Raw genomic sequence first — 24840 nt, 5'->3', positions numbered from 1 at the left:
ATACATTTCCCATGCCCTGTGAGCCACCTATGTCCGCGATTCAAAGAAAGAAAGAAGAACGTGGCATGTTAAGAAGAAGGAAGCATACAGAAGTTTTAGGAAGAAAACAACATTAGAGGTTCATGAGAATTATACGGTAGCAAGGAAGGTACTTAGAAGAGAGGCACACACAAGAAGGCCTTGGCAAATAGGATTAAGGAAGATCAGAAGAACAATGAGAGTGAAGGTAGGTCTGCTTAAGAATAAAGGAGGTAAATATGTGCCTGGATGCAGAGGAGGTAGGGGTGGTGCTGAATGAATACTTTGTCACAGTGTTCACCAGAGAGAGGGACCTTAGTCAAAGTGAAGTCAGTATAGAACAAGCAAATCTGTTGGAGCATGTTGAGGTTAAGAAAGAGGAAATTCTGGATCTTCTTAAAAACATTAAGATTAATCAGTCACCGGGACCAGATGAGATATACCCCAGGTTACTACAGGAAGCGAAGAAAGAGATTGCTGGGCCATTGGCAATGATCTTTGCAACCTCCCTGGCCACATTATTGTAGCATGACAAATATTGTCCCCTTGTTTAAAAAAAGGTAATTGAGAGGATACTGGGAATTTTAGACCAGTGAGTCTTACGTCGGTGATGGGGAAACTATTGGAGAGGATTCTTAGTCTGTTGAGTCTTCTCAGGGTTAATCAGCATGGCTTTGTGAGGGGTAGCTCACAAGCCTAAATGAGTTTTGACAAAGTAAAAAAAGAAATTGATGAAGATAGGATGGGAGATGTGGTGTTTATGGACTTTAGTAAGGGCATTTGACAAGGTCCCTCATAGCAGACTCATTCAGAGAGTCATGAGGCATGGGATCCATGGAACCTTGGCTTTGAGGATTCAGAATTGAGTTATCTGCAAAAAAACCAGGGGGTAGTAGTAGAAGACGAAACACATTCTGCCTAGAGGTCAGTAACAATTGGAGTTCCTCAGGAATCTGTTCTGGGATCCCTGCTCTTTATGGTTTTTATAAACGAACTGGATGAAGAAATAGAGGGATGTATCAGTAAGTTTGCAAATTATACGAAGGTTGGAGGTGTTGTGGATATTGTAGAAGGCTGTCATAGTTTGCAACAGGATGTAGACAGGACACAGAGTTGGGTGGAAAAATAGCAGATGGAGTACAATACAGATAAATGTGAAGTGATGCTTTTAGGAAGTCAAACATGGTTAATAGCAAGATTCTTAACAGTGTGAAGGAACAGAGAGATTGCCGGTCCAAATCCATTCATCTCTCAAAGTTGCCATGCATGCTGACAGGGTAGTTAAGAAGACATGGCATGCTGGCCTTCGTTAGTTGGGGGATTGAGTTCAAAAACTGTGATTTATTGCAGGCTGCTGGGCTGGACTTGTACTCCCAGCCTGGACCTGGCTGAGAACCGCGCTGGGGGGCGTTGACCTCATCTGGGCGTCATGTGGTCAGTTAGACAGCACTTGGAACACTGTTCAGTTCTGGTCACCTTACGACAGGAAGGATGTGGAAGCCATGGAAAGGTTGCAAAGGAGATTTACCAAAATATTGCCTGGATTGGAGAATGTACCTTATGAGGCAAAGTTAACGGAGCTCAGACTTTTTTTGTGGAGCAAAGAAGGTTGAGAGGTGACTTAACTGAGGTCTACAAGATTATGAGAGTCATAGATAAGGTTGACAGTGAGCACTTTTTTCCCCAAGGTGAGAATAGCAAAAACTAGAGGACATCTATACAAGGTGAGGGGAGGAAAATTTAGGGGAGACATCAGGGGCAAGATTTTTTTTTAACGTGACCTGCTGAGTTATTTTATATACATGACCTGATGAGTTTCCGCAGCACTTTTGTGTATTAAACTACAATCACAGCATCTGCACTTCCTTGTTTAACTTAGTTTATTGATGGCCTCTTCCATTCCTGTTTTCATCTTCCAGCCAAGAGCTACCAACTGTTAATATTCATCCAGCAGCATGAATCAGAAATGAAATAGAAATTGGATTCTCATCAGTTGCAAACTGACAGCTAAAGATGTGGGCTCTGGCAGGGGGTCTGCTACCCCATTCACATGTCACCCGTCTTATATCACACTGCTTCTTCCAGCGTGGGGCAGGGCAGAATCTTCCACTGGGAGCATGGCTCTTAGCTCATCAGCAAGGCACAGGACAGGACCTGACAGAAATTTAAAATAGTATCAATAAAATTATTTAAGAATATATTTAAAGTGAAAGGATTAAAACAAACACACTCAAAACATTTAAAGTGATTAAATTAATGGAATTCAATCAAATATAAACTTTCACTTACATTTCTCTTGCTTTCCGTGGGCTTGCTGTTTTGTCATCAGGTTTGCCCGGCACGAGTACCGGGCCAGATCTCCCAGCCTGAGACCTGGAAAATCTGCAAAGTTTGGCTGTGTCCTGTTGGACTCCAAATGAGCACTCCCAAAGTCCTGCAGCGGGTGCACAACTGAGAGGAAGGTTCAGCCACAGCTTGCCTGAATCTGGGCAAATTAACCAGCAAGTCCCAAGCTGTTCTCATGAAATGCCAGTAATGCAGCCAAATGATGCTTACTGGCCGATGCAGACCTCTTTCTCAATCAACAGCCATTTGTGAGTCTAAGTTGTGAAAAACACACAGACTATAGTCATCTTTCTTGAGCCATAAAAGCTGCCACCACATATCCCTGTCTGCTTCTCAATACAGTCAGTTACCAAAAGCAGAGATGCAATGACCGGTTTCTCAGTTAATACAAGATGCTGCAGTTTGATGCTGGAGTCACAAAACCCAGAAAAAAAAACAGTTGTGCAAAGAAATCCCCAGGTGAATATAAGACAGCTCTCCAAACTAATTTGCTCCTATTGATCATATCCTCAAGGATACATTTAAAAGCACAAAAAATAGGAGGAGGAGACCAACCAGCTCACTGAGTTTGCTGCACCATGTAGCCATTTCCATCTTATCCCTTCTTTCCCTTGTCATTCAGAAACTCTTCAACCTGTGGCGCCACACCACTAGGCAGGCAAACCGGCCCTGCTTGTAATCCACGCGGCGGGACAGCCAGCCAAAATGGCGCCGTTGGGGGGTTTCCCCATCTCAGCACAGGGCTCAGAAGCCCGTGCTGGGGGACCACATGACGCCCAGATGAGGTCAACGCCCCCCAGCGCGGTTCTCAGCCAGGTCCAGGCTGGGAGTACAAGTCCAGCCCAGCAGCCTGCAATAAATCAGTTCTGCTCACTGAGCTCAACCCGTCTGGTTGTATGTTTTTTCAGTAGCAGTGTAGCTGCTGCTACAATTGGTGACCCCAACTGGTTCAAACATCTTTGAACCCATCATGAGCGAATCTGGGATCAGTGCTATAGCCGTCAAGTTGCCTGACTTCTGGGTTCAGGAGCCGGAGATCTGGTTCTGCAATGCAGAGGCTCAGTTTCACCTCCACCAGATTTCATCTGACATGACCAAATTCTACCATGTGGTCGCCGCCCTGGAACAGAGCACCGCCAAACGCGTGCTGCACCTCATTCAGCACCCACCCGCCAAAGACAAATATGAGACCCTCAAGCGAGTGCTCACCAGATCCCTCAGACTATCCAGGCACCAGCGTGCTGCTCGGATGCTGCACCTCGACGCCTTGGGGGACAGGTCCCCGATGGACCTGATGGATGAGATGCTCGCGCTCATGGGTGATCACACCAACTGCCCTCTCTTTGAGCGGATTTTCCTCGACCATCTGCCCGAGGACATCCAGCCGTTACTGGCCCAAGAAAGCTTTACCGACCCGAGGAAGGTCACTCAGAAGGCCCAAGAGCTATGGCTCGAGCGATTCCCGGAGGGCTCGGTGGTCCAGCAGGTTACGAGGCATGGGCATGACTGCGGGAGAGCATCCGGCCCCTGCAGGGGCCACCGAGCATAACCAGGGTCACAGCATCCGCTCCAGGCCTCTGCTTCTATGACCAGCACTGGGGAGCCAAGGCTTGGAAGTGTCGTCAGCCCTGCTCGCAAGGCCGACCGCTGTTAATGGCTGCGGCGGCTGGCCAAGGACACAGCCTCCTCTACCTGAGGGACTTAGTCAGCGGCCGGCGGTTCCTCATCAACACTGGGGCCCAGATCAGCGTCATCCTGGCCACGGCTATCGAGTCCAGGAACCAACCTCGAGGACCTCCCCTCCATGCAGCCAATGCAACAGAGATCCAGACATATAGAGACAAGGCAGTCCACTTCCAGATCGGCCGACGAAAGTTCTCATGGAAGTTCACCATCTCATCGCTTCCGATCACCATTCTGGGTGCTGACTTCCTCCTCACCCACAGGCTTCTGGTGAACATTCGAGGGAGACGCCTGGTGGACGCCTGTACTTTCCAGGCCATTCGCCTCGACGCCTCCCACACAGAGCAGCCGCAGATGGCCACGATCAGCACGCCCAGAGATGAGTTCCAGTGAATCCTGGACAAGCTTCCGACCCTCCTCAAGCCACAGTTCTCCGCTGCCTGGCCACGCCTCGGGGTGTTCCACCACATCCCCACCCAGGGCCCACCGGTTCACCCCAAGGCACGCCAGCTCCCGCCTGACAAGCTCCAGGTGGCAAAGGAGGAGTTTTCGCATCTGTTGGAGCTGGGGATCATTCCGCGGTCCAAAAGCCCGTGGGCCTCGCCACTCCACCTGGTCCCGAAAGCCTCTGGCACCCCTGCGGAGATTATTGACGGCTCAACAATTGTAGCGGCAGCTACACTGCTACTGAAAAAACATACAACCAGAAGGGTTGAGCTCAGTGAGCAGAACTGATTTATTGCAGGCTGCTGGGCTGGACTTATACTCCCATCCCTCACATCCAGGACTTTACGGCCAACCAGCATGGTGCAAGGGTTTTCTCCAAGGTTGGCCTGGTGTGCAGGTATCACCAAATCCTGGTGCACCCTGAGGACATACCCAAGACGGCCATCATCAACCCCTTCGGCTAGTTCGAATTCCTTCGCATGCCGTTCGGGCTCAAGAACGCTGCTCAGACCTTCCAGCGCCTCATGGACTCGAGGGCAAGGACCTGGATTTCGTCTTCATTTACTTAGACGACATCCTCGTTGCCAGCAGGGATCGGGCGCAACACAAGGCTCACCTACAAACCTTCTTCTCCTGGCTGGCCAACTTCGGCCTCACTATTTATCCAGCCAAGTACCTGTTTGGAAAAGAGTCCATGCAGTTCCTGGGCCATACCATCACAGTCGAGGGAGCCACGCCCACCGCTACGAAGGTCGCCGCTATCAAAGAGTTCCCACGTCCGGACAATCTCAAGGGGCTGCAGGAGTTTGCAGGTATGGTCAACTTCTACAACCAATTCATCCCGGGAGCTGCGTGCATCATGAAGCCACTATACGCCCTCATCGCAGCCAAGCACAAAACACTCAGCTGGAACCCAGCGACCTTCAATGCATTCGAGGCCACCAAGGATGCCTTCGCGAAGGCTACCATGCTCGCCCACCCGCACATCAGCCTGCATATGGTGCTTTCCGTCAATGCCTCTGCCACAGCCATCGGCGCCGTCCTGAACCAGCAGGTGAATGGACAATGGAAGCCACTGGCATTCTTCTGTCAGCTTCTCCGCCCACTAGAGCGCAAGTATAGCGCATTTGACCGTGCGTTACTGGGCATGTACCTGCCAGAGAGGCATTTCCGCTATTTCTTGGAGGGGAGGACTTTTACCATCTTCACTGACCACAAACCCTTCACCCAGGCACTCGCGATGGCGAAGGATCCCTGGTTGGCCCGCCAGCAGCGTCACCTCTCCTTTGTGTCAGAGTTTACCACCAACATTCGGCACAAGGCGGGGGAAGGACAACGTGGTTGCCGATGCACTCTCACGACCGGCCATCTGCGCGTTGATGTCCGGCCTCAACTTTGACCAGCTCGCCAGGGACCAGAAGTCCGACAAGGAGACGCAAGCCTTTTGGACTGTCATCACGGGCCTGCGGTTCCGAGACCTCCCGACTCCGAGCGGCGGAAGCACCGTCCTGTGCGATGTCTCCATGGACTCGCCACGGCCAGTGGCCCCCCAGCAGTGGCGCAGGCAAGTCTTCCATCACATCCACAACCTTCCGCACCTGTCCATCAGGTCCACGGTCCGGATGGTGGCAGAGTGGTTCGTCTGGCACAGGCTGCGGAAGCAGATCGCAGGCTGGGCCAGAACATGCACCCATTGCCAGATGTCCAAGGTACACAGGCACACCAGGGCACCCGTGCAAGACTTCGAGCACGTCCGGGAACGGTTCAGCCATATTCACATGGACATCGTTGGGCCCTTACCAATTTCCCAGGGCAAGTGTTACTGTTCATGGTGGTAGACCACACTATTCGGTGGCCCGAGGCAATTCTGATGCCGGACGCCTCCATGGACTCCTGCTCCTGAGCGCTATTTCATAGTTGGGTTGCCCAGTTCAGTGTTCTGAATCACCTCACCAGCGATCGGGGCGCCCGGTTCACCTCTGCGCTCTGGGCACAGCTCGCCAACAGGTTGGGGATCGAGCTACACTGCGCCATGGCCTTTCACCCGCAGGCCAATGGGCTGGTCGAGCGTCTGCACTGCCACCTTAAGTCGGCACTTATGGCCCGCCTCATCGGTCCCGACTGGGTAGACGAACTGCCTTGGGTGCTCCTGGGCATCCACTCCACGCCCAAGGAGGATCTGCAGGCATCATCAGCTGAGCTGGTCTACAGCGCACCGCTGGCACTTCCTGGTGAATTCATCAACACGCTTCACAACCCTCAGCGGTTGCCGCACTAGCTTGGACTCCTTCGCATTCCCACCGCCGCCCAAACACGGCACACGGCCATCTCACGTCCACAGCGAGCTGCTTTCCGCAGAGTATGTTTTTATTCGGCGGGGCCCGCCTGTGGCACCTCTGCAGAGACCTTATGAGGGGCCGTACAAGGTTGTCCAGCGTTCAGGGTCTACGTTCACGCTGGACATCGGCGGCAGGCGGGAACTGTTTACTGTGGACGGGCTGAAGTCAGCGCACCTCGACCCCACCGAACCAGTATTTGTGGCCCAGCTAAAAAGGACTGCCGCCAGTTCTGGGGGTGGGGAGCTGTGTGGCGCCACACCACTAGGCAGGCGAACCGGCCCCGCTTGTAATCCACGCGACAGGGCAGCCGACCAAAATGGCATAGTCGGGGGGTTTCTCCTTCGTCTCAGCACGGGGCTCAGAAGCCTGCGCTGGGGGACCACGTGACGCCCAGGTGACGTCAGCGCCCCTCAGCGCAGTTCTCAGCCAAGTCCAGGCTGGGAGTACAAGTCCAGCCCAGCAGCCTGCAATAAATCAGTTCTCCTTACTGAGCTCAACCCGTCTGGTTGTGTGTTCTTTCAGTAGCAGTGTAGCTTCCGCTACAAACCCCTGTTTTGAAAAAAAAAACAATGACTGCCGCAATATCCCTCAGGATAAGGATTTCTAAATGTTTATCAACCTACAAGTGAAACAGTTTCTCCTTGTCACGCTCCGAAACTCTTAAATCTTTCTTTTGAAGATGTCCCCTAGTCCTAGACTCCTTAATGAGAGAAAACACCCTTCCTACATCTCATCTGACAAGATTTTTAACACTTTTTTAAAAAAAGTTGAAATGAGATCTTGTCCAAGAATACCCCATCTCAGTTTCTCTACAGGCATCAAACCTGGCTTCTTCAGAAAAGCCCAGTGAATTTTTGCTCTATTCCCTTCCTGACAAGTCTATCCTTTTTTGGGTTAGGAGATCAACGCAGTTCCCAAAAAAAAGATTAATTATGTTTACACTGAGTAAATGAGTCTCCAGAATTGGCCACTGGATAACACAATGTTCCTCTGGCAGCTAATTCAGCTTCTCCTCTTCTTCATTCCGCATAATTTCCCATCCTTACCATACATCTCCAACTTTAACCAGGAACTTCTCGTGCAGAATCTCCCTCTTAAACGTTGGACCACTTTACATTCATGAATATGCCCCCACTGCGGTGCCATTTTCTTTTCGAACAAACCTTTGAAACCACAGAATTAGAGAAAATGACTGACAGAGAGAAAGACTATTCCTCCACCATATCTATGTGGGTGGACAATCTTATCCCAAACTCTCAGTTTTTACAGAACAAAGTTTGACAAGGCTTTCTGGTGTATCCGGCCCTGGTTCCAGCCTTCCACTAACATATTGGGTGCATTTTCCTCTAGCTCCAAGTTAATCCATCTGACCAGTAGCTAGAGTTGAAGTGTATATCAATGAAATGTGACCTGTTTATTATTCTGTTGACACTCACCCCAATCATAAACTCTAATAATGTTCTCAGCATTTACCTCATACTCACCAGTGTGTTGACACTTGCATTGCTTCATCAGCCTTTGTTGGGTTCACATCACTCTCTCCATTGGCCAGTCGGAAGTACGTCACAAAAATACATATGAATAAAAAAGAGAGCGAGAGCAAACTCGCTAAGTTACCTGCTTGTTGGCCTTCAGAACTGTCCGTAAAGTCGCTATCTGCTCGCGTTTTGTGCTCAGCAGCGACTTCAATTTCAAGATCTCTTCCATCAGAACCTCTTTGTCCTTGTCAATCATCGGGGCCAGTTCCCGTGCGGCTGCCCTCTGCCGGGACAGCTGCAGAGACCGGTCCACTGCCTTCTGCAGATGCTTGATCTGGTCCCGTATGATGGCATTCAGGTTGTAGATGTTCATGGGCTCTTTCCTGATGTCGCTGGCATCAGAGACGGGCGACGAGGGAGGCGCAGTCCCTGCTGGCGAGACTGCGGCGCTGACCACCCTTGTTGGGCTTTGCTGTGTGCTCTCTTTGCTGGCCTCTTTCGGTGAATGCTCTGGAGAGTTCCTGGAATCAACCGGTGAGGCCAGCCCTCTGCGGGCAAGCCGTGGGGATAAGATAGCCCGTGGATCATCCGGCCCCTTCATGCTCCCGCTGCGGGTGACCCTGCTCTGCCTATAGTAGTCCAGCATCACCCTGTTTGGGGTCTCGTTGTTGCACAAGCACACATGATGGTAAAGTTGTGCCAGCTCCTCACTGAACGTCACCAGCTCGTCCTGCGCTGCATTTAGCGTGTTGTGACCCTCATTTGCCATGACTGTCAATGACTTAATTTCAGTCTCAAAGTGCATGATCTTGTCGTTGTATTCTTTGTTCATTTTCTCCACACAGCTTACTTGCTTGTCGAGCTCCTGCACACGGTTTTCATATTTGGCCTTTTCTTCGGTGTACGTCTCCACGCATTTGTTGTACTTTTCCTTCAAGCATTTGAGTTCAGCCTTGAGATCAATTACCTCCGTGATTGCAACTTTATACTTGCACTCGAGAATTTCCAGCCCATTAATGTCCACTTCATAGTCGTGAGTTTCTTCTCCAGACTCACGGCCTTTCTCGTTCTCCAGGTCGGACTTTAGGTCCTTGTTGACCTGGAGCCTCCTCATTGCGTTGACGTGCTCTGTCAGACTGTGAACCCGTTCATGCTGCTCGGTAAGTGCGCCCTTGGTATGCTCCAGCTGTGTCTGAGACTCCTGAAGATTGACCAGGAGTATGGCCTTTTCTCGCTCGACCTGCAGAAGAAGAGGATGTGGTGAAGTTATAACATGGCAAACACTTTCAGGCACACACATCTCTATATCACTCCACGGAGCACTTAATTGTTAGAAAAACAAGTGATCAGACAAGTCCATTTTGAATTTGAGTGGCTCGAGTAGCTCTGTGAAGGGCAGCATTTAAATCAGCCAGACTGTGTTGATGAGAAGGGACAGATATTTAGTAAACCTTCTCAAGATTAAAATTTTAGGAATCTTTGAGCAGAGTAGGCGTGGTGATACTTATGAACTTCCACTGCACTGAACATCTTTTTCCTCAATGAAAAAGTGAATCCAATGTGGTTTATGGTGTGAAAAATAAAAAAAATTTTAAAAAAATGAAAAAGTCAAATATATTTGACCCTCCATCCCTTCAAACGATTCCTATCCAGCCTCCCTTCCCTTTCCACAATTGTCACCTCCCAAATTCAAACCCTCATTTAAATCCCTCCAAGAGGGCAAACCCACACACTGAAACAATTCTGTTCAAAGACATTAATTTCATCATTAATATTGTAACGAAGATAATTTTTTGCACCTTGCCATTTTTGACTGGTCTTTGACGAAGTTGACTTCCCTTTCCTCTGCTGCTCCACCACCACCTTCCAAATCAGAAGGCTCAATTCTCTATGTGGTCTTACGACAAAATGACCAACAATAGCTTTCTTTTTTACCCCCGATACCATTCTTCTTTGATGCTCCCCTTCACCCCAAAAATCAACCTTTGGACTCTTTCTCATCCATCTACTTCACTGATTCCGGAATGGCATTTTAACATATTACACATATTATGGAGTAGTGGCCTTTCAAGCTTTTGCAACTGCATTCAAATAAATAATTTCATTTATTACAGCCCAGCCTTCAACACCATCATCCCCTCAGTTCTGGTCAGCAAGCTTCAAAACCTAGGCGTCTACACCTCCCTCTGCAACTCATCGGAAGAGCATAGTGCAAATCGGTAACATCTCCTCCTCACTGAAAACACAGGCACACCTTAAGGATGCGTGCTTATCCCACTGCTCTACTCAATTTACATCCATGACTGGGTGGTTAGGCACAATTCAAATCCATCTATAAATTTACCATGCTCATTGTCAGGATCAGAGACGGGAATGAGGAAGCATACAGGAGATAGATAAGCCGGTTGAGTGGTGTCACAGCAACAACCTTGCACTCAACGTTAGCAAAACTAAGGAAATAATTGTGGACTTCAGGAACAGGAAACCAGGAGAACACAAACCACTCAAGGGGTCAGCAGTGGAAAGGGTAAAGAACTTCAAATTCTTGGGTGTCAACATCTCTGAAGATCTATTCTGGGGCCTTCATGTCGATGCAATCATGAAGAAGGTTCGCCAGTGGCTATAGTTCATTAGGAGCTTGATGTGGTTTGGTACGTCACCAAAGACTCTTACAAATTTCCAAAGGTGTAGCATGGAGAGCATTCTGACTGGTTGCATCACTGTCAAAGCACAGGACAGTAAAAGGCTACAGAGGGTTGTGAACTCAACCAGTGCCATTTGGGCATTTGTCTGTACTCCATTAAGGACATCAACAAGAGGTGGTGTCTCAAGAAAACAGCCTCTATCCTCAAGGACCCTATTCTCACTGCTACATCAGAAAGGAGATACAGGAGCCTAAAGGTGAACATCTAACATGCAAAAACAGCTTCTTCCCCACCGCCATCAGATTTCTGACAATGAACCACAGTCTCTACCTCACATTTTCTCTTCTTCTGCACCAATTTTTTTTAATGTAATTTATAGCAATTTTTGCACCTGCAATGCTGCCACAAAACAATAATATCCATGACACATGTTCATGACAATAAATTCTGAGGCTGAGTTACAATTTACAGATTCAACTTTTCCACCATCCATAATGGATGTATTAGATCCTGGGAAAGCAATTTCCAGAGCACTGCCTTGCTGCATCAGGCTGGGGATTGGGCATGTATATGCAAATAGCCCTGAGGGATGAACTGTAATCACTGGGGTATAATAAGAATCTTTTCAATGGGTTGACTGATAATACGTCAATTGCAGAATTAGACAAATCGTGCAAGGTTCAATTCAGCAGTCCAGTTGATTCTATGACTAGCACATCCCATTAATTTCCATAATTTTATAATTTTAATTATACCACAGTGTCTTAGTGTTGAGTATTTATCTGGAAACTAAATTTCTGGTGACTCATGAATACTTACCCATCTACACTCATTTGAGTATAAACTTTGCATCACCACAGATGAGATGTCAAAACAAAGCCTTTTTTTAAATTGATTTCCCCAGTAATTGTAAAATTGGTTCTCTCTCTGTCAATTGTGATGGGACAGGGGACTCAAATGAGTGTAACGAAATCAGAATATGCACTTAACCAGGGTAGGCATTTGTTGATTATGATCTTCCCAGACCTTAGAGGCATCCTGAAATGATTGTGGGAATGTAAGCTCATGTTGCACTTTGAGGTCCTGGCCCATTTGCAGTGACAACCAGAGCACAGGGGGGAACTGGCGAAGGAACAGTCACAAACCCACCCTCCATCAGCACACAGCAACACGTGTCACTATTGGTTGCCTGAAATTTTGTTCAAGTATCTTGTAAGCAAAATGTTACAGAATATTGGATAATTTTTATCTTTCATGTTCTTTGTGGGGATCCACTGAATTCCTTTAGCAACAAAATAGTCTTTGCTGCTCCCAAGTTGATTATTTACAAATTTATTTACAAAATTATTATTCCTGGGTTATAATCGATTAAACATGTATTGTAAAACTACATTTTTTGCTAAGTTACAAGTCTCCAGGTGCAGCAATATTTTTTGTTTGATTCAGTAATGTTGAAATTATTTGGAAAATCCAATTTCAGTTGGTGAGAAGGGATATGTAGACATTCCTTGTGCATTTTATGGCCAAACATGGGGAACAATCAATTCAAAATAATAAAGGTTTAAGTCGCACTGACTGAAACTCACCAAATCCCCACAAATCACAAAGGCTGATGTTTATTCACCACCTCTAGAAAATAGTGGACTCAGACTAACTGTGGAGCAGATATGCTGCACAAACTTTCAATGACCCAATAACGTTCTAATGTGAAATCATGCCTAGGCACTGAAGGACTGGGGGGAGGAACTTAGTAGATTCAGATTTCTTGTCGGACTACATAAATGTCACCACATACCACCCTGTGGGCGCAGAATTACCATTAATTAGAGGTGCAAAAAATAAACTGTACACAGCGTAAAACACGTAAACAAATCAAGAACTGTAAACAGATAACAAATCTAAACAAACTGAGAACAAAAAGAAAATCAATGAAGTCCACAAGTAAGAGTCGCAAAGGAGTCTCTGATTGATTTTGTTGCCGACGGTGGAGGTTTGATGGTCTGATGGTAACAGCGTCAATAGATTGGAGTTTCTCATTATTGCAATAGAGGACATTAAAAAATCTTTAGTCATTCCTGTAATCAGTGAGCCAAAAGCTTAAGTACACCAACAACAGCTTTATTTGTCATAACCACTGACTATGTGAGCTGCAGATGCACATCCACAGAGGAGGAGTTGTCTTAGGTTCTTCACAGAAGAACTGATGGGAAAGTTGTTGGCATGTTACTGATGGTCAATATGGGACTTTTGGAAGTAATTAAAGGGAGAGTTAAAATTATCCAAGGAGAAGAGTGAAGGGGAAAATGAGAAGGCAGGGAAATAAAAAGCAGAAAACCCAGAGGCAAAAAAAATCTGAAGGACAAGAGAGTAAAAACAGAAGTAAATACCTGTATAAGTTGTTGCTTAAGTTTTTGCATTTCTGAAATGTTAAGCTCACTGAAGAGATCGGACACCAGAGCTGGACTGTCGGTTTTTCTGGTTGTTGATGTTCGGTAATCACCATTAAGTTTTACCAAAGAGCCGTGGATGTGTCCATTTACTTTATCATCATTGTTGGGCTCATTTCCATCCTCTGAGAATTTTAGTCCATCAACAGCAATGTTTATGTGGTTGTTGTACATGCTGTCACTCATGTTGATGTACTGCGAGAGTTCCTTGCGTAAATTGTTCTTCTGTTCACGTTCGTTCTTTAATGTCTCCAGTGCTTCCTCCAATTGATGTTCAGCGATCTCCTTTAACCGTATGGCATCCTCCAGCTGACTATTGAGCAGCACGGTCTCCTCTTCCAGACGTTTAATCTCATGTTTGAGCCCTTCATATTCTACCTGAATGGACAGAGTACAAATATTTAGCTTCTTGCAATTGTCATCTAATTTATCCATTAATCCTTAAGGAGTGATTCATCCTTCAGATGTTTAAAAGGGACTCAAGTATTGACTTGATGTTGGTGAAACTGCTTAGGATTCCACAACACACAAGACACATGGCTGTCACCAGGAAGACAGAGACTGAACTGCCTTCCAAACCAAGATTCTCAGCTTAACAGGGGTGTAGACATGCACTCAACTCTCTGAATTCTGGAGAGCTCATCAGCTAGATGATCCCCTGTAAAACTAGCCTGATGCACCAGAGGCAGGCACGGAGTTTGGTTCCTGGAGCTTTAGTCCTTCTGTGCAAAATGCGTATGCAGTTTTCTTTTTTTTTGTTATTGGCACAGGATGGGGTGGTGGAACCAATGACATTGTTAAAAGTTCCCTCCATAATCTTTATCTCGTCATGTTATGGGAATGCTTACAAAGAGCATGGATTTTGAGGAGGCCCAGAAATGCCCTACTGCAGCAACTTCATTGTTAGTAGATGACCAAGATGGTTGGCATAAACATTTGGCGAGTAGTTTTAACAGAGGTAGAAATCAGTGTGGTGGGTCACTTCATACCGATAATGCTGCCTTTGAGGTTTACTTTCTTCGAGCACTGTTGTGTAGAAGAAAGGGAATGGTTTGTTAATTGATGCAAATGGAAGATGGAACTGATCACTAACTTAAACATGGCACTTTTTTTTCTATCGTTTTCCAAATTTCAAATCAGTTGATTCAATACATTTTTCAAAAATAATGCAATGTAGATTCATTACCATCAACCTTTACGTCATGTTTTTAATTCTAAACTCATTTCTTCAATGTTCAAGTCTCTCTTCCTCCAATTCTGTCTCATCTTTGTTATAATTGCTGCTGTGAAACCTTTACAAAAGGTTTAAATGCACCTTCATAATCATCACTACCCATATCACTCAGTTTAACAAGTGTCTGTTTGATTTTCTATACAAAAATATCATCTAACAAATTAGATTTACACATGATATTTCTCGTAATTGTGCAACAGATATTCAATTCACTGCGCAAGACATTTCCAAATCTTTATAAAACGTTACACTTAGGAATCTTAAATGCATTTGGTGAATTTATTACAAGGCTAGATAAACCTGTACCAATTACATGTCCGAGTTCCTTCAACATTGTGATTTTGGTCATTTTAAATATCTCTGATCCTTTCACACCCTTATTCATTGCAATTTTGATAATGAGCCCAATGTCACAAAATGTGAATGTATGGACAAAAAGATGACTGTTGACCAGGAAATTATATTTTTTCACTATTCAGTTTCTCTGTCCACACAAAAATGATCATTTCCCTTTCTCAATGCTATTTTAATACAATTATTGACTCTACTGTTTCAGAAGACAAAATTCCAGTCAATATCTCCTCGAGACAGAAAAAAAAAGTAAGAATATGCTTGGAAGGTAGCTTGGTGCATAAGCTTGGTGCAAAAGTTTCCCAAGTTTTTATCTGAAGAGTGTGTGCAATGTTCAGCAATTTGGAGGCTATGTTTAATTCTAATGCCATTGAGCAGTTTATGTTTAATCTTTTGGAAAAGTCAATGAAAGTAAAGTTGGCATGCACACTGAGCATCCATGGACAACAAGCTGGGAACCAGGTTCTGTGCACTGCCACTCTCTGCCAGGTGGTAACTGACCATCCGTTTGTGCTGTACTTGCAATCTCACCAGCAATACGTCTTGTCTTAAAGTTAATACACCTTAGATAGTCATGCAGAACACAAAATTATAAAGCCTGTTTTGTGGTCACAGGAAATAATTATTTTCAGTCATTTGATAAGCTGTTGCTTCTATGCACATGAACATAATAAGCCAGTAAACAAAATTAGACATTCATTAATTTTAAAAGAAAACATGACTTGAGAAATGATTGCATGAATAACATTCAAAAATCGTGAAGTTTCTTTTACCCCCCCTGAGGAGAAAGATTGGTTATCTTTATAGAGATTTACACAAAAGACAACTGAAGCAGATGATTTGCAGATTAATTGACAGTTTAGGGTTACCTCAGGGGAGTCCTGCTGCAGAGAGGATCTGCAGCATTCTCAACTTTTTCCAACATCTGCTCTGTGCTTACGTGGACCCGAATCTCTTTCACTTCTTAAGAGAAAGCTCATTATTTTTCCAAGGGTGAGAAAAATGGGAGTGCCCCTAAATACATTGACCATTAGAGCAAAAATTTGATTTTTTTTTGTAGGTACATTTGTCAGAAATTAAGCAGAGCTAACCTCAGCAGAGCACACTATATAAAAAGTCGTACAGCATTAAGCTTTTAAAATGTTGTACATTTTCCAACAAAGATTTCCCTCCCCATTCACCACCAAAGGGGGCAAAAGAGAGGAAGAATGCTGGGAGGAAAAGGGGAGGGGTTCTCACATCCAAGTGAATAGGAAGTACTGGCAGGAGGAAGTGAAATCACAAAACAGCTCAATGCAAGGAATAGCACAACCTTAGAATCCAGCAGTGTGTGTAAACTAGCAAAGCTGTTAGTGATGTGACAATCTGAACAATCACCAGAACAACTGAATTTTACATCCTGATTTAATAACCATTTAATATTTACAGATATTATATATCTGAAAGTTTTATGTTTCAAAGGTATATGATTGGCTCCAAGGAAAGAGTAACATCAGGTCACATTACGCTATGTTTATGACATCATAAATATTACTGTCCAATAAAACATTTCTATTTCTAAACTTGTCAAGTACTGAATGCCGTGGTGTGACCACAAAGTTAGGGTAGAGAGAAGCTCTTTCTGCTATACCTGGTCCTTGCTGCTGTTTGAGTGATGTATGGATAATCGTTAAGATTGAAGTGGTGGATGAGAAGTGTTATTTTTAGAATTTCATTAATATTTCTTGAGTTTTCCTAGACTTCAACCCAACCATAATCAAACGTTTCAGTACTATATCTTTTATATTTATAACCACACTGAAGAAGGGTAGGTTTCCAATCCAGGAACACCGGATTGAAAGGAGGCCATTTAATCGCTCAAATCTATGCTGCCATTAAAAAGATTATGGCTGATGTGAGATCCAAGCACACAAATTTGCATTACGTCTACTGAACACTTTTAAAACTAGCAACTAGCAAGGATTAGTTTCACGTCTAAACTAACAAGGATTAATTTCACATCTAAAAACCCTGGCCCTAATTTTAGAGAATTTTTTTTCTCTCTGTCCCCCCATTAGTTTTGCTTAATATTGAAAATTATAGTAAATCTAATTTGACATCCCTTCAAGGCTTGAATATTCTTGGTATGATGTGGTGCCCTGAATCACTGATAGCACACCAGTTTAAATTTAAATTTAGATATCCAGCACGGTAACAGGCTTTTCCAGCCCACAAGCCCATGCTGCCCAAACCTCCGACAGCCGACAACCCCGTACGCTTTGAAGGATGGAAGGAAACCAGAGCACCTGGAGGAAACCCACACAGACCAGGAAGAACATACAAACTCCTTACAGACAGCGCCGGTTTCAAACCTGAGCGCTGTCACTGTAATAGCGCTGCGGTAACTGCATTGTGTTCTAACTATAACTTTTAATGTAAAATGCATGACTTATGGTTCAGAGATACAAAACCAGCATTTCATCCATTTTTGACTACCATGTTGAACTGTCCATGGCATTTTAATAGCCACACACACGGAGACATAGTTATTAATTACACGAGACAGAAACAGGACCTTTGTCCCATCCATCAAGCACCAACGTGTACTCATCCCATTTTATTCTTCGCATAGTCCTATCAACTCTCCAGATTCTAGCACTCACTCATTTCCACACGTGGCAATTTATGGTGGCCAAATGACTTATCTTTGGGATATAAAATTTCAAGCCTTTCAGCTTTTCATCCAGATAGCATTCCATTCCATCAATTTTCAGTCTGAACTTTACATTTGCTTGCCATATTGTTTATTGTTGCTCAGTCAATTAATATCTCCAATACCATCTCAGATTCTATTATTCCCCATATATGTCATAAGCAAATTCAGTTAATTATCAATGTTGCTGAGAACTAGGACAGATAGGTGAGGCCTCAATACTGATTCACCACTAACTGATAATTTAATTGCCCATCCTATCCTAATGGTATATTTCCTATAAAACTCAATAATTTAAAGAGAAGTTTGAGAGATTATTGTTAACGTCTCAGTAGAAGACACATTCTACATCCTGCACATTTCTCACTCTTCATTCCCCAAGCATTTATTTAAAATAATTGGCAAATACTGTACTTCTATAATTTTTAAATCATGGTATTAAAAACAAATTGTACTCATTAATTTTTTTTTTTCTATTTAAAATAATTACTTGCTGTATCATCATATTGTCTCTGGGATCAATAGTAATGGTGCAAATCAATGATGTTGTCCTTGGACTATTGAATCACTCCAAACATAAAGCATTTCCTTCTGAGGGATACGGATAATTTATTGAACTGTACATTGAATGGTAAAGTAAGATGAGTTGGTGCACAAAATGTTCTAGTCAAGGAGAAATACGCAATGAAGACACCACAGGGAAATCACTGGGTGGATTAATCCATACTATTTTAATAATTATTGTTACATCTATCTGGTAACAGGTAATCTGGCTATTCCATCTGCTAGTGAAAAGTGAAATGTACATATACCTAGAGTGAGGGAAGGAATTTTTTTTTTATATAATCCTCTTTGGGAAAGTTTGGGATTATTTTGATTTAAGATCATGGGTAAATACAGAATATTGACCTGGCTACCACTTAAATACATTGCCTGGTTTTCATTTCCATTGAAGTCAACATTTAGGCAAGAGAAATGTTCATCAAGTGGATTTTGGAACAGTGTCCTTCATTGTATCACAAATCAAAATTTCCCCCAATTTCCTAAGTTCAAATAGAAGAAAAAATGTTAATAAGAATTTTGAATTTTATAAATAGAAATGTAACCTTCCACTGGATGTTTAGAACATTTACAGAGCACATTTCAATATTTTGGAGAGGTCACTGCAGGTTGTAATCTTTTGGTGAATGTTCCACTTCTGAATCTGCTAATGTATTTTCATCAACCTCAATCCTACAGTGAAGGAAAAGCCCCTCCCATAGCAGCACAAGAGAAGCACAATGCATTAATCTAATAGCCTACTGCTCTAGTGATATCACTCACACTTTTTCCCACGGAGAGATAGAGTGCAATGACCTGCATCAGAAGAGATGTAATTAGGAATTTACAACAGAGAAGATGCACATTTCATATACAATACCAAAAAAAATGCTAACGAGACCAGATACACATTTGAAAAGAGAGACAGCACATCTCACAGAAATGGTATTTTCTCTTCACACATAATTTATGAACTTCGGTGTTTTCAATTTGCAATACATAAAACATTCGAATTTTGTTGGCCAAATACTTCTTTCCATCACTCAGTTTACTTTGTTGGGAAACACAATTATTGGTTTAACTCATGATTTAAACCTAATGACTAAAATGATTGCCTCAACCTACAGAGTGTTAATTATTCACCCTTATGAACTCAAAATTGTGAGAGATTAGATTCTAGTCTGATTCATAATATAGAATTAGATCAATATCCTGAGAAAGCAAGTTAGATGGGATTCCAACAATAATTTCTCCAATTTACCTTTCATTGTGGTCAATTCAAGAAATATGTGGAGCTGGTTTCAAGCAAATTGACTAATTGCACATGCTTGGGACTAGTGGACATGTATTCTCAGGTTGCATTAAAGTAGTTCAACAAATGTACAGTGGTCCAAGATCTTGCTTTGATTCCTAACACCATTCAGTAGAATCCATGGTTGACAATGAAGAACGTGCAATGGAAAAACAGCACATAATGTTAACGCTACTGATAATTAGAACAAAATAACAAAATTACACAAACTATTTCTCATCTTCTGGCTCCTGACCTGACTTGAGTTTTATTCCCTCTCTGTCTGTTCATCTTTATCCAATGCTTTCCACCAATGCCAATCAAAAGAATACATAAGCAACATTTTCTTTTGTTATCTTCCCATCCGCAATCCTAATTAGAAATCTTCCCATTACTTGAGTGCAAAACCTTGAAAAACGGTCACTAAAAATACCTAAAATTTTTAATTTTATGAATAGAAATGTAAACTTCCTAATGGATGTTTAAATAAATTTGCAGATCAAATTTCAATATTTTGGCGAGGTCTCTGCAAGTTGTGACCGACTGTGGAATGTTGCATCAGGCTCTACTTGCAACCTTCTATTAAACTAAATCCTATAGGTTATCATCGACCAAAACTGATGAACTTCCCAAAGAAGAATCGTGGAGTGGGGGGGGGGGGGGGGGGGGTAGAAATCAGCATTATTGATTCATTATGGTCACATTATTCCTTCCACTTGGAAAATGTTTGTGATCAGTGTGCACCCAGGCTCAAAGACAGGCTGAGATTAGAATCATATACTGTTCGTCAAGTGTAGAATGTGCAAGAAGATATTTAACTTTGAAATTTGACATTGAGACTTTAGAGTTAGGGTTAGGCAAGAATACAAAGTGGATAATAGTGAATTGGAAGTTTGTTAAACCTGATTGACATTAATGGAAACGAAAACTAGGCAGTGAGAAAGGCTCTCTACTGATGCTCCGCTGCTCTTTAAAAACAATTTTACTTTATCTTGAGGGGTGTTTCATTTTTACTTTCTCCAGTCTCCTTGAATTGACCATCTTGTTGTACCTCTGTACCTCCGTGGAATGCCAAACTGGGAAGAATTCGCGGTGAGAAATGTCATATGATATTCCGGATTCACAGTTTATTCCCCCCTCACATTTTGTACCAAGGCAAAATGGAGGTTTCTATAGATATTGGAAGGAAATTTTAGCATGTGTAAGTATGGACGTTCAGGTCTTAAAAAAAAACCAAATACGTTCCAAGTTACTGATAACAATAAAATTCCAATAACCCAGCGGTTGAGAACTTGGGTGGTCCCAGACGAGCTGATTTTCTGGATGATCAGATGCTATTTCTCTTCATACCCCCTCCCCCCCCATGTACTTTTAAATTCAGCTTTATATGTTAGGCAGTTTTATTATAAATTTTCGAGTGAATCAGGTAAGTTTGAAGGTAGTTCATGAACGAGGGGTCCACTGAGTAGGGAGTATGACAAAGCATAACCTGACAAGACATACATCAACCCAATCGAATCTGCAAATAGTCAGGTAGCAGAACATCAGATTTTTACTGCAACATGCTTTACAAATGTTAAACTGGAGTAAGGTAACCAAACAAACACTCTGAAGGCAAAATGTCATGATAAGAATGCAAAGGAAGCTTTAACTTTCTGCTACTGCACATTTTAGTGTGGAGGACAGTTGTATTTCTGGCTTTGGAAACCCCATTGGCTTAAAGGAAATTAAGAATAGCTTGGGGAGAACTAAGTGATTATATACCACTGTTTATGGATCCTGAGCCACCTGACAGACTGTCAGCCCCCACTACAGACCACCAACTACGGCATAACTCCCCCCACCTCCGCTAGGATCAGACATCTGTTACCTTGGCCCGTTTCTTTCTTCACAGCGATTCCCATCTGACTGAAAGCCAAGCTTTCCCATCAGGGTGACTTGTGGGAAGAGATTCTGCTGAAGATGTTGCATTGTGTGAATGCATCAGAGAGAGTGGAGTTCTCAAGCAGGAAGGATTGTAGCTACAGCAGTTGCCTCACAGAGTACCTGGCATAATTTATTACCAACATAACCATATAACATATAACAATTTACAGTACGGAAATGGGATGGCAAAGTTGAAAGCAAGAAATAAGGGTGTGACTGATGTAGATTGATCAATATTAATTAATGCCTACATCTGCCTTGCTGCTTTGTATAAGAATGCAGAGGGTTGTAAATATTCAGAGAAGTGAGGGGCCCCATGACTTATGCCAAGCTGGTAAATTTTCCACTAACCTGGAGTTTCCTAGATCACGTCACCTGCAAGAACAATCCCTGAGGAAAGGGGAACCTGTTTCTGTGATTGGTCCACAAAATGATGCAATTTGTAGATGAATAGTGTGTAGCGTAATGCTGATGGGTAATGCTTGTCATATGGGCAAAGCCAGTTTTGTGATTGGTTAAAATCAGATTGGGGCAGGGTATACAAACCCATGTATTTGTACATTCGGGGAGCTCCTAAATCCTCTGCGGAGGTGACAAACCTCCCACAGGGAATTAGCAAAAGAAATGTCCTCCATTCCTCAGGAGTAAACTTCTGACTGAGACCTCACCCCAGAACCTGGATCGAGGATCAACCCCGATCCTCCACAGAAGCCATGTAATGTTACAGGAGTTGGTAATTCTATTGACAGCAATGAAGAATGTTGATAGCAACAGATTATTTATTATAGTAAGAATTACTGTGGCACCTCAATTAATCTTTCACTAAATGACAAGGGCCAGAGAGAGAGGTTAGTGAATCAGAAGTCAGTGTTTTAAAATCCACAAATCCACAAATAAATCCTACTTTATTCACAGGTTCCCCTTTCCTCAGGGATTGTTCTTTCACTGTGGACATGTTCACAATCTCTTAAGAAAGGATAAAATAAACAAAGGGAACTTTTGAAAACAATTCCTGCCTTTTGGTTTCAACTAATTCCATACAAGATGCAATTCAACTTGCATCCAGATACATCAAGGCTTTAAATTGGGTGGCAATAGCTTGATTTTCAGTGTATAAACAGTTTCTTTGGAAAGTATGCAGCACAGGATTTTGTGTAACTGATTACAGTGAAGCCAACAGCAATTACTGTTGTTCTGGGATAAATTGGGAGCTCGTTCAAGAGTGTGACAAGTGAGGTTGGAGACAGATCCAGACATCGCTCTGTTCCTCCAGAAGCTGACCTCATATGGTAGCAAATGCATGAGGAGCAATGAATTTGCATAATTTTATAGAGGAGAAATTAGAATTGATACATTCAAGATTATGGGATGTTTCTTTAAACTGTCAAAAAGACATCACTAACACTGAAATTGTCATTTAAATGATTTTAATTTTGGAAATTAGTTTATCTTTTGTTTTCTCTGTTCCACCTTATTTTATGCATGCCCCTTGTCAAACAGGTTGAGATAGTCTACTATGTTGCCTGCTCTTAAAGCCATAGATATCTGTTGTAACCTCTGCAATGAGTCAGAAGCCCAATGATAGGAAGACACTGTTCAAAAGAACCCATTATCCGGCAAGTGTTGTTCCTTGAGAGATGATTGCAAAAACAAAATGCACAGCAATGAATCATCTAAGTTGTTCATTGTTGCATTAATTATAGAAAAGAGTGAAACACTAAAGTCTACAGACATTGTGATTGTAGTAAAAACACAAACTCAGCCAGTCTTGCAGCATCTATTGGAGGTAAAGATATATTACCAATATTTTGGGCCTGAGCTCTTCAGGGTATAAGCAAAAACCGGGCAGGCGCATGAAGTACACAGAAAGTTAATGCTATCTGGTTGGATGGTGCCCAGACGGAAGAGGAGGTGTTGATCCTCCAATTTGCGGGTGGTCTCAGTCTGACAGTGCATGAGACCATGAACAGACATGTCAGCAAGGGAATGGGACAGGGAATTGAAAGGGTGGCCACTGGGAGATCTACGCTATTCACAACTTTTGTCTGTTGGTCAGGATTTCCCCCCCCCCCCTCCTATTCTTCCTGCTTTCTTTCCACAGTCTTTAATTCAGGCACCTGCGTGCTTTTTGCTTATACCTTGAAAAAGGGCTCAGGCCTGAAACATTGGTAATATATCTACCTCCAATAAATAAGTTTCTCTGGCATTTCTGAATTTTTAATTATAGACAAGCCCGACTTTGACCCCCATTATCCTATTGACACTGCCAGTTTCATGTCCCACTTTCCAGAGGTGCATCACAATGAACTTCCACCCAAACACAGCTTAACTCACTGAAACTTATTTGTTCAGTCACTCAACAAAATTCACTCAGCAATCACTCCAAATACTTTAAAAATGGGAAGGCAGTGACAATGGGAGCAAATATTCTAGGAAGTTCCAAAGCTTATTTCAAGAAGAAAGCCTTCTTTTTGACCTTTTTTTTTCCATCTGTTTTGTTTTCATTTGAAAAATTATTCTGTTTCTCTCCCATTTTTCTGGCCTTGCAGGATGCCCTCTGGCCCAGAGATGGAAGGGAAGTTAACTTTGAATGTCCTGACCATCTACTGATTGTAGAATGCAGTCATTGATTGCAAGACTTCAGGAGAAGAGAAAAACTGGTCACCATATCATTTCCTCCCCTTTCCCCTGAGTGGCCCATACTACCTTAATTGTTTTTTGAAGTGATAGGGTGTTAGGTTGAATTATCATTTGGAGTTTATACATGGTGCACTATTTTGTCCCACAAGAATTAATCTTTCAGAAGTGTCTAGATTTCTGGTTGAAATCATTACTGACACTTCAGAGTTAGAGAATTAATATCCTTGATATTTATTGTGCCATTTGCGCAAAATCTCTGTTCATCCAACAAAGAAATGTTTGATGAATAATACCACCAAAGGCTTTATTCATGAACCCTTGAGTACTTGCTTGCAGTCACCCAGTCTTTGATCAGCATTACTTAGCATGTTTATCTAGTTTCCAAATACTAGCACAAGCTGCAAATCTTGCACAAGTCATCAGAGTCCATTTTACCTCTTTAAACATCTGATTCTTGGTTGTGTTTTGTTTGCATTGAATTGCCCCAAGGGTATTGTTGCATCAAAAAGTATAGTATCAAGATATCCTTTGGACAGTTCCCAAAACCCATGATAGAACCCTCTATAAAATTGTGTCTGGTGAACTTTAGAATGTATTTAATCTATACCAACAAAAACTCACCAATTATGGAAGATTTTGTTGGAACTAAATTTTAAATAGAGTAAATAGAGAATTTCTTACAAGTGATTTTTTTTCTTCTGGATGGATTTTTAATTATATTAAATATTTAGCAAATGATGAACAATCAATACTATGGCCATCT

General features: G+C 43.0%; 1 protein-coding gene across 8 annotated transcripts in view; it reads right to left on the bottom strand.

Annotated features, from left to right (window-relative positions):
- Nucleotides 1-24840, bottom strand: part of bicd1a (bicaudal D homolog 1a) — a 178998-nt gene that overhangs the window by 44893 nt on the left and 109265 nt on the right. For 4 of the 8 annotated variants that reach the window (XR_011346592.1, XM_069903451.1, XM_069903452.1 and 1 more), the window contains exons 4-5: nucleotides 13344-13781; nucleotides 8451-9551 (exon numbers count right to left, since the gene is read on the bottom strand). Coding sequence is in view for 5 of the 8 variants with exons in the window: in XM_069903451.1 (XP_069759552.1) it covers nucleotides 8451-9551; nucleotides 13344-13781 (1539 nt within the window). In the remaining 3 variants the exon portion in view is untranslated. Of the gene's footprint in view, nucleotides 1-1725; nucleotides 2173-2307; nucleotides 2619-7879; nucleotides 7997-8450; nucleotides 9552-13343; nucleotides 13782-24840 lie in introns of those variants that run through there. The other 4 variants (XR_011346593.1, XR_011346594.1, XM_069903454.1 and 1 more) reach the window with 4 other exon arrangements.

Source organism: Narcine bancroftii, chromosome 11 (assembly GCF_036971445.1).
Source record: "Narcine bancroftii isolate sNarBan1 chromosome 11, sNarBan1.hap1, whole genome shotgun sequence".
NCBI classification, from domain to species: domain Eukaryota; kingdom Metazoa; phylum Chordata; class Chondrichthyes; order Torpediniformes; family Narcinidae; genus Narcine; species Narcine bancroftii.
This window is presented reverse-complemented; position numbering and strand designations above follow the sequence as displayed.